Genomic DNA, 9,668 nt, shown 5'->3' with positions numbered 1-9,668 from the left:
ACATGTGGGAATTATATAATCAATATACAAAACTACCACCCAGAAGCCTTTCTGAGGAAATCCACTTTTACAAAAGGAAATATCTAGTAGCTGCTGCTGCTGTTGCTAACCAGACATTGGCAGTTAGCCCTTTCCATTTTCCCTTTCTCTCCATCTACAAGTCTAATCCTGAGAAACGTTTGAGTAAAAAGATTCAGACCACAATTCAAATAGTCAATTTCTCACATACAGTTTCATTGGGAGATCACAAATGAATTTCAAGCCTTTTCTAAATTCTTCAACTTTTGCCTCATGTGGATTTCCTCGTGTGCAATAAGGGATGATTTATGAGTGAAGGAATGTCCACAGACTGGACATTTGAAAGACTTCTCCCCGCATGAGTCCTCTGGTGTTTCACAAGGCTAGAATTCTCAATGAAACCTTTCCCACAATCAGGACATTCAAAGGGTTTCTCTCCTGTGTGAGTCCTCTGGTGCGTCACCAGGCTGGATTTGTGATTGAAACTTTTTCCACAGATAGGACATTCAAAAGGTTTCTCTCCTGTGTGGATCCTCCGGTGTGCCACAAGGCTGGAATTCTCACTGAAACGTTTTCCACAATCAGGACATTCAAAGGGTTTCTCTCCTGTGTGAGTCCTCTGGTGTATCACCAGGTGGGAATTCCCACTGAAACTTTTCCCACAGATAGAACATTCAAAATATTTCTCTCCTGTGTGAGTCGTCTGGTGTGTCACCAGGCTGGATTTGTGATTGAAACTTTTCCCACAATCAGGACATTCAAAGGGTTTCTCTCCTGTGTGAATCCTCTGGTGTTTCACAAGGCTGGAATTCTGACTGAATCTTTTCCCACAATCAGGACATTCAAAGGGTTTCTCTCCTGTGTGAGTCATCTGGTGTTTCACAAGGCTGCAATTGTGACTGAATCTTTTCCCACAATCAGGACATTCAAAGGGTTTCTCTCCTGTGTGAGTCCTCTGGTGTCTCACAAGGCTGGAATTCTCACTGAAAGTTTTCCCACAATCAGGACATTCAAAAGGTTTCTCTCCTGTGTGAATCCTCAGGTGTTTCACAAGGCTGAAATTCTGACTGAAACTTTTCCCACAATTAAGACATTCAAAGGGTTTCTCTCCTGTGTGAGTCCTCTGGTGTATCACAAGGTTGGACTTGTGACTGAAACTTTTTCCACAGATAGGACATTCAAAGGGTTTCTCTCCTGTGTGAGTCCTCTGGTGTATCACCAGGTTGGACTTGTCACTGAAACCTTTCCCACAATGAGGACATTCAAAGGGTTTCTCTCCTGAATGAGTCCTCTGGTGTATCATCAGGTTGGAATTGATAGTGAAACTTTTCCCACAATCAGGACATTCAAAGAGATTCTCTCCTGTGTGAGTCCTCTGGTGTTTCACAAGGCAGGAATTCTCACTGAAACGTTTCCCACAATCAAGACATTCAAAGGGTTTCTCTCCCGTGTGAGTCCGCTGGTGTTTCACAAGGCTGGAATTCTCACTAAAACTTTTCCCACAATCAAGACATTCAAAGGGTTTCTCTCCTGTGTGAGTCCTCTGATGTATCACCAGGTTGGACTTGTGACTGAAACTTTTCCCACAGATAGGACATTCAAAGGGTTTCTCTCCTGAGTGAGTCCTCTGGTGTGTCACCAGGTTGGAATTCTTACTGAAACATTTTCCACAATGAGGACATTCAAAGGGTTTCTCTCCTCTGCAAGTCCTATGGTGTCTCATGACATGGGAATTTCTAATGAAACTTTCACACAATCAGTACAGTCATACGTTTTCTCCCTGCTGTGAATCTTCTGATGTATCACCACGCTGCCATGCTCACTAAAGCATTTACTGCACTAGGAGTGCTTTTATGGCTTTCCTCTTCTGTGGGTCCTTCATTAAACTAAAGGTTTTGCCAGAATCAGATGATTTGTATGGCTTTTCTGTTGTATTGCTCCTCTTGTGCATAATCAGTTGTGATTTGCAATCTGTGGTTTTCCAACAATAAACATAAGCACGGAGCTTTTCCACAGCTGATATTCTTGAGGAAGTAAAAAATACGGACAATCCCTTGTTTAGTGGTGCTTTCATTCAATCCGTTTTCTTCCTCACAGGGCGAGGCCTGCATGGCTCTCTGCTCTACCTGACTTTCCTACTCACCTTTTCCTCCAACTTACTTCCAGATATTTCTCTCTTTTACTGAATGAAAAATAATTTCCCTTCACTTTTCATGTAATGAATCGTTGAGTTCTGAATAATCTACTTATTCCAGTTTGAAATCTTTCTTGATTTTCTCTCTTTTTTTCTAAGAGCTGCTGGAGGAGGAGGACAATTGTGTGGTTTTCTGAAGGAAATGGAAAATACTTTGATTTCTGACTCTGTTTGATTTCCTTTTCAATGTTGCTTGTTATTCTTAGCTGTCCAGAGTGCTCTTCTTCCCATCCTCTTTTCTATAAGATTTAAGAAAAAGTGTAACTTTATTTTTTATAAAATGGTGAGGGGTGAAAAAAGAAAAAAGTATACATTACAATGAAAAAGCAAACATGCCACAATGATAGAATAATCTTGTCAACGCTGCAAATACTGTATATTCTTGCTTTGACAATATGCAGAACTGTCTGGTACTTTTGCACTTAATACAGAGCAGAAGAGGGTGGGGGTAAAGCCCCGGGAAAGAAAGAGGAAGGAAACCTTTGACCTTCACACTAATTGGATAATGTGATATATGACAGCTAATTTAGGGAGGGAACATGCTGATAATTTAACTGCTCAGAGGAAGAGAACTTAGATCTTAGCATCAGATCCCGTTATGACTGTGCCAACATTTTGAATCAATAAAAGACTTTTAGGGTAATCAATGCCTGGAAGTTCCTTGAAGTGTTTTATTAGCCGGAACCATAACAAATCTCTTACATTGTTTATGATTCATCTGATACATGGAATACTGCCGACATCTATGTTCAAGTATCCATTCAATCAAATTCAGTTGTTGATTTGGGTAAAATTTCTTGTTGACTTTGGTCAATCACAAAACCTTAGCAATACAAAGGGTTATCATTAAATACATCTGGAAGTGTTGGGGATAGATTATATAATTCCAGATATATGCATACAGAGAGAAATACAGATAGAGATACACACTCCTACAAAAGTATATATGGAGAAAATCTATTTCTTTAAAGCTGGAAAATTGTCCCAAAATAGTTTACAGTCAAGGCTTTTGAGCTAATTTTAGAGATGTGGTAGCTTTAACTGATGGATAACAGAGTAACAGAGTTGGAAGGGGCCTTGAAGGAAAGAATTTTAATGGTGGAAATGACGATAAATCAAAAAAAGATGTTGATAATAGTAATATATGCACCAAACAATAAACAAGAAATATTTTATCAAAAACTACACAGGAAAATATTGGAAATGGAATATCAAAATATTTCTTTAGTAGGAGGCTTTAACGCAATTGTGAATGAAAAAATAGATTACAAAAGTAGTAAAATAGGGGAAAAAGGGAGAAAGAAATTATCTAAGGTGTTTGTTAAAATGGCAAAAGAAATCTGCGTATAGAATGTCTGGAGAGAAATGTACCCAAAAAAGACTCAATATACATTTTATTCAAATAGACACAAATCATGGTCTAGAATTGATATGATATAGATGTCCCCTAAATTAAGAACTAATATACATGAGGTTGAGATAGAACCCAATATTTGAGCTGACCATAATCTGATAAAGCTGAGTTATACAGGAGTAAAGAAGAAATCAAGGTGGACATGGAATCAATTCTTATTAAAAGAGAAAGAATTTCAGAAATAGCAGTAAAGGAAATGGAATTCTTTTTCAAAGAAAATAAAAAAAAGACACTTCACTCCAGTACATATGGGATACAGCCAAAGCATACTTCAGAGGATTAGCTACAACTTATACGGCTGAAAAGTATAACGAGAAAAAGCCAGAGTATACAATGCTAAGGGAAGAGTTTAAAAAATTCGAGCTAGAACTTCAAAAAGATCCAGAAAAAACCTCTTAAAAGACAAATGGAGATAATTAAACATAAACTAAACCTAATAGAGTCTGAAGAATTGGCTCAACAAATCAGAATGGCAAAATAATTTTTTTTCAAAAATGCAAATAAACTGGGAAGAGGGCTGGCTTATAAATTGAAAAGAGAGAGAAAAAGTTGATAAACAAATTGCAAGATGAGAAGGGAGATGTGTAATTCCAAAATAAGGCAATAAAAAATAGTTAAGGAATATTTTGAAAAACTATATGATATAGGAAAAAAAAATCTCTCTGGAAAAAAAACAACACAATATATGGAAAAAGCCAATCTACCAAAAATTCCAGAAAAGTTTAAAAACAGGCTAAATGCAAAAATAACAATGATGGAACTGATGGAAGCTATAAAAAGAGAAAATATATAAAACTGCAGGACCGGATGGACTACCTGCAGAGTTTCTATAAATGCTTTCAAGATACGTTAATTTAGACAATAAATCATAAGCAATCAGCAAAAGTAATTGTAAATGGGGATTACATAGGGAATTTTAACATAAAGAAAGGCACAAGTTAAGGATATCCGTTATCCCCATTGCTATTCCAAAACATTGGAAGTTTTCAATAGGAACATCAGACAAGACCCAGAAATTAGAGGAATGGAGATAAAAGACGAAAGGTATAAATTACAAGCATTTGCAGATGACTTGGTATTTATCACAGAAGAAACATTGGAGACAACCCCTAAACCAGGAGTGTCAAACTGCCAGCCGGCGGGCCAGACGCGTCACCCGGAAGCCGTTCCTGCCCCATTACCAGCAATGGCAAAACAATCCCGATACGTCACGGAGATGTCACGAGTTTGACATGTCTGCCCTAAACTATTGAAAAGGATTGAGTTATTTGGAGAAGTAGCAGCACTGAAGATAAATAGAGAAAAAACAAAAGTTATAGTTAGAAACCTTATATCTAAGTAAAAGGAACAATTGTCAGAAAAAATGGATTTTCAAATAGTTAGAAAAGTTAAATATTTGGAAATATACCTAACAGCAAGATGTACAATGATAAAAGATAACTACGTAACAAATAAAATTAGATCTAGAAAAATAGAAAAACTTACAACTATCAGTGTTAGGAAGAATAGCTACTGTGAAAATGAAGAGTTTACCAAAACTGCTCTTCTTGTTCCAAACAGCATCTATAAAAACAGAAGAATTTTTTTGATGATTTAAATACTTCGATTTTGAAATTTATTTGGCAAGGAAGGAAAGCCAGAATTAAACTGAAAATGCTACAAGAATCCAAAGAAAATGGATGATATAGATTACCAGATTGGGCCTTAATATGGCTAAAAGAATGAATCTCTCTCAGATATAAAAGATTGTTATATCTAGAACAGTGGTTCTCAACCTTTTTAATGCCGCGACCCCCACCTGGTCATAAGGCGAGGACTACTCAACTGGTGCAGCACTGTTTGCAGAATGGGACTTTTGGCGGGCTCAACAGGGCAGAGACAGCCTGGGCAATTCCTATTGGCTTCTGAAAGCCAATAGAATTAGACTCTATTCAAGAGAGTCTATTCTATTGGCTTTCAAAGCCAATAGAATAAAAGGGAGTAACACAGCTAAGGGGGGAAAAATGGCGGACAGGGTTGTTTGGCGACCCCCGTGAAATGGTCATTCGACCCCAAATTGGGTAACGACCCACAGGTTGAGAACCACTGATCTACAAGGACATGATCCGCAACTAGGATGGCATGCATTTCTATGGTATGAGAAGAATAAGATTTATAGATACTTTAAAAATCATTATATAAAAAATACACTACTACTTGTGTGAGAAAAGATAAAAGCTAAAATCTACTTAAGAATCCCAGAACTGCTTTCAACCATGGAAGCCTTTGTTCACCCGAAACAAGTGAAATATGAAAAAAAATGGACATATAAAGATATTTTGGATACCGAAGGGAAATTAAAATCTAAACAAGAGCTTGTAGATCAGGGTACTGAATTATCACGGTGGCCTCAGTTGCAAATGCAATCAAGCTATGATAAAGATGGGAAAATATATTGTTTTTATAAAAAACAGACAATGTTTGATCAGATATTGCTGACCTCTGATAAAAAAACTGATTAAGAAACTATATAACTTTCTATTAAATTCAAAAATGGAGGATGAACAAGTGAAAGAAACAATAATACAGTAGGCAGAAAACTTTGGACATAATATAAAATTAGAGAAATGGCAAAATCTTTGGGAAAGAAATTGTAAAGTGACCGTGGCAATTTCTTATAAAGACAACTGACATAGAATGTTCTATAGATGGCATTTGCCACCTGCTAGATTAGCAAAAATGCTTAAAAATATGTCCAGTAAATGTTGGAAATGTAATCAAATCCCTGGCTTGTATTACCATATGTGGTGACCTTGTGTTAAAGAAAAAAAAATTGGGCAAAAATACGCACTTGGTTAGAAACTATGTTAGGAAAACATGTAGATTTTAAACCTAAACTCTTTTTATTAGGTATAATATCAGAAAAATGTAATAAGCCAAGTGTATATTTACCATTGCATGTAGTAACAGCAGCAGGGATTGTATTTGCTCAGCTCTGGAAGAATGAAGAAACACCACTAGACAAAGAGATAGTCAAGAAGATATTGGACTGTGTTGAAATGGACAGACTTACGTTGAGGATCAAAGAGAAAGAAGATACAGAATATTTTCAAACATGGAATTTATTTCATCAATGGTTAGAGAAAAGGGGTAGACACTAAGAATATAACTAGTATTGTTAAGCAAACAAATTGGCCCAGAAAACACGATTTTTATTAATCACTAATCAAATATAATAATAGAAAATTAGAGCTGGAAGAGATCTTGGAGGTCTTCTAGTTCACCCGCCTACTCAGGCAGGAGACCCTATTACTATTCCTGACAAATGGCTGTCCGGTCTCCTCTTAAAAGCCTCCAGTGACGCAGCACTCACAACGTCTGGGGGGAAGCCATTCCCAAAGAATCAACCTTCACTTGAAGGAGACTTTTGAAATCTTCCCACCAGCAGAAAATCGCAGCCCCCAGTTTAACAGCCTGCAGCACCAGAGGACTTAAAAGTTGGGGAGGGAAGGGATTTGCAGCAGCTGAGATGCTTCAGATTAGTTGCTTCTCTGCTTGGACGCCGTGGAGGAAACCAAACAGCCCCGCTTGCTCCCGGCTTCTCCTCCGACCTGCCCTCCACTCACCTTCCAGCTGCTGCTTCAATCCGGAAAGAGCACAAAATCATCCCCACACCCCATCTTCCTCCGATTAGTGATCAGGAAGAGGAAGTTCCTCGCCGCTTCCCCTCTCCTCACCTCCTTTCTAGCAATATAGTCCTCGATGGTTTTAACTCCTTTAAAGTCAAGCACAGATGCAGTCTTCTGTATTGTCCGCTTGCTAAGCACAGATGTTGCCTGTTTGACCGCGGATTGGACGAAAAACACGCTTGTCTCTTCTCTGCCTAAGGCGTTTGCACGGTTCCCCCCCCCCCCATTAAAAGCTAGCAGTAGTTTCTGACTTCTAGCAACTAACCTTTGCAACAGAGCCTAGTGAAATGTGATGCTAGTTAGATTAGTTAGGTTAGAAGATTAGCGATGTGCTGAGCTCCAGATGTTCGTGACGGTTTTACACAATTATACAATCAGCTTTCCTAGGGGTGACTCTCAGGGGAGATCAAAAGCTCTCTATACCCGAAATCTTTATGACTTATTTAATGTGGCTCCCAAGGTTTTAGGACATAGCAGCAACATCAGGCTAGATGCTCCAGGGGAGCCAACTTCCCTCCTGCTGGCCAGGGCTGCATCCAAGAGCACCCAGCATACCAGCTTTATTCTTGAAGGAGGACAACCTATATCTGCTAAATGCTAAATGCCCTGTACTTTTGTAAATTTGCTTGCACAGAAGTCTCCATTAGGTCACAGAGAGAAAAATATGCAGCAGGGCCTCGAAAATGGGGGCTAAGAAAGAGGAGGGATTGGAATCTGTAATAAAAGAAGCGCAAGGTATATTTTATTGATTCCCTTTTCATTCCAGAATTAAAAATGGCATACAAAGAATTTCCTGTGTAGCGTGCTGTAATTTATGGCATAAATGTCCCCCCTCCCCAGACAGCCTGCCTATCTACCTGCAATGTGATCCACTGGAAAAAAATTGTAACCAGTCCTCTGGATTGTGTTAGTGAAATGAACAAATGTACAATTCTCTGGTTTCTTCTAAATTCAGGATCATTCATCTGCAGACCTTAAATATCATTTCATTGCTCCAAATATTGTTTCTCTCTTTACTTGTAGGCATTCGTTGGAAAACCTTAAAGAAAATTTGACTTTCTTTTAAATGAAAATGATAACATGGTATAATATGTCATGTGTTGTTCTTTTTCCTCTGAGGTTTATTTATCTATTTTTAAGAACTGTTAAGGACCAGATGACTTTACTATGTCCTGATATGTAAAAGCCATAGAACTCTTTTTCATATGATCCTATGAGCGCACATGAATGGGTGGCTCTGCCCAAATGGACCCAGGTGACTTTATGATCTGAGCTCTTCCCAAGAAGTTGGGATTGGGAGCACAGCCACTTCTCAGAAGGCGCCTGACCATGGATGGAAACTGCGGGCTGGTTGGAGAAGGCTGAAGGGGATGTGGGTTCCAAAGATTTGGAGTTAAACAGACTCGATGCGTGATAAAACTGGACTTTCTTAAGAAGATTGGGGAACGGACTTATTTTATTTAACTGGAAAACAATTTAGACTGAACTTTTTTGATAAAATAAATCGACAACAGAGGTTTACGATTTTGGGGAATAAGACACAATTGTTCGGAAAGTCCTCAATCAAAATCTTAAGTTATTATTAAGAATCAAATGACTATATTTGATCCTGGAGAGATCAGAGACAATGATTGGGGTGACTTACCGTAAATAACAAGCCATTGTAGTTAAATACAATAGACGGTTAAGAGAGGTCTTTGATGTTTAACTTTAATGTTGGTTCATCTGTTTTGCCTTTACACACAGTAGATTAAGGTCAAATTGATTCCAACTAGAGGTAGAAATTCACAAATTTTGGGCCTGCTTTGCGAGAGTAGGAAACTAATATTGTTACACTATGTTTATCAACATTCAACTGATTTACTATATATAAATCTGTTTTTGTCTTTCTTAATGCACATTTCCCTTTTTTAATGTTTTGCCCATCCTTGTTGCAATTTTTGTCTTTTTTCTTTCGAGTTTGTATTCTATCTTAATTTGCCTAATATTTTTTCTTTAAAAAGGCCCCTTACCAGAATCAATTTCATGTGGCCTCTCTGTACCAATTTTCTAAGCTGCCTCTAAATCTAGAATCATAGCATCATAGGGTTGGAAAACACCTCAGTGGTCTAATCCAACCCGCTTCTCAAGGCAGGAGCCTTATATAACCCCAGTCAAATGACTGTCTGGTCTATTCTGGAAAACCTCCAATGATGGAGCATCCACAATACCAGGAGGCCAGCTATTCCACTGATCAATTGAACTCACTGACAGAAAATTTCTCACTTCTAGATTGGATCTTCCTTTGACAACCTTCCACCCATGAACCTCTTGTTCTGCCTTCTGTTGCCCTAGAGAATAACTTGATCTCCTCTTCGTGACAGCCCCTCAAGTA

At 38.2% G+C, this 9,668-nt stretch overlaps 1 protein-coding gene across 4 annotated transcripts; it reads right to left on the bottom strand.

Moving 5' to 3' along the window:
• Positions 1-210: 210 nt before the first annotated feature.
• Positions 211-7,486, bottom strand: LOC120303343 (zinc finger protein 84-like). 4 transcript variants are annotated; one of them, XM_039332808.1, is made up of 4 exons: positions 7,232-7,486; positions 6,558-6,622; positions 5,112-5,189; positions 211-2,451 (listed from the first exon to the last, which is right to left on the bottom strand). In XM_039332808.1, the coding sequence occupies exon 4, from the start codon at positions 1,739-1,741 to the stop codon at positions 290-292; it is 1,452 nt and encodes a 483-aa protein (XP_039188742.1). In that variant the 5' UTR covers positions 1,742-2,451; positions 5,112-5,189; positions 6,558-6,622; positions 7,232-7,486; the 3' UTR covers positions 211-289. The 4 variants fall into 4 exon arrangements, with proteins under 4 accessions (XP_039188742.1, XP_039188741.1, XP_039188744.1 ...); XM_039332807.1 differs by lacking the exon at positions 5,112-5,189 and having other exon boundaries at positions 7,232-7,485; XM_039332810.1 differs by lacking the exon at positions 6,558-6,622 and having other exon boundaries at positions 7,232-7,275.
• Positions 7,487-9,668: the final 2,182 nt, after the last annotated feature.

Source organism: Crotalus tigris, unplaced genomic scaffold (genome assembly GCF_016545835.1).
Source record: "Crotalus tigris isolate CLP2741 ecotype Arizona unplaced genomic scaffold, ASM1654583v1 scf7180000024464.508515016:1373766, whole genome shotgun sequence".
Taxonomy (NCBI): Eukaryota; Metazoa; Chordata; class Lepidosauria; order Squamata; family Viperidae; genus Crotalus; species Crotalus tigris.
Note: the sequence above shows the minus strand (reverse complement) of the source record. Positions and strands in the feature narration are given on the sequence as shown.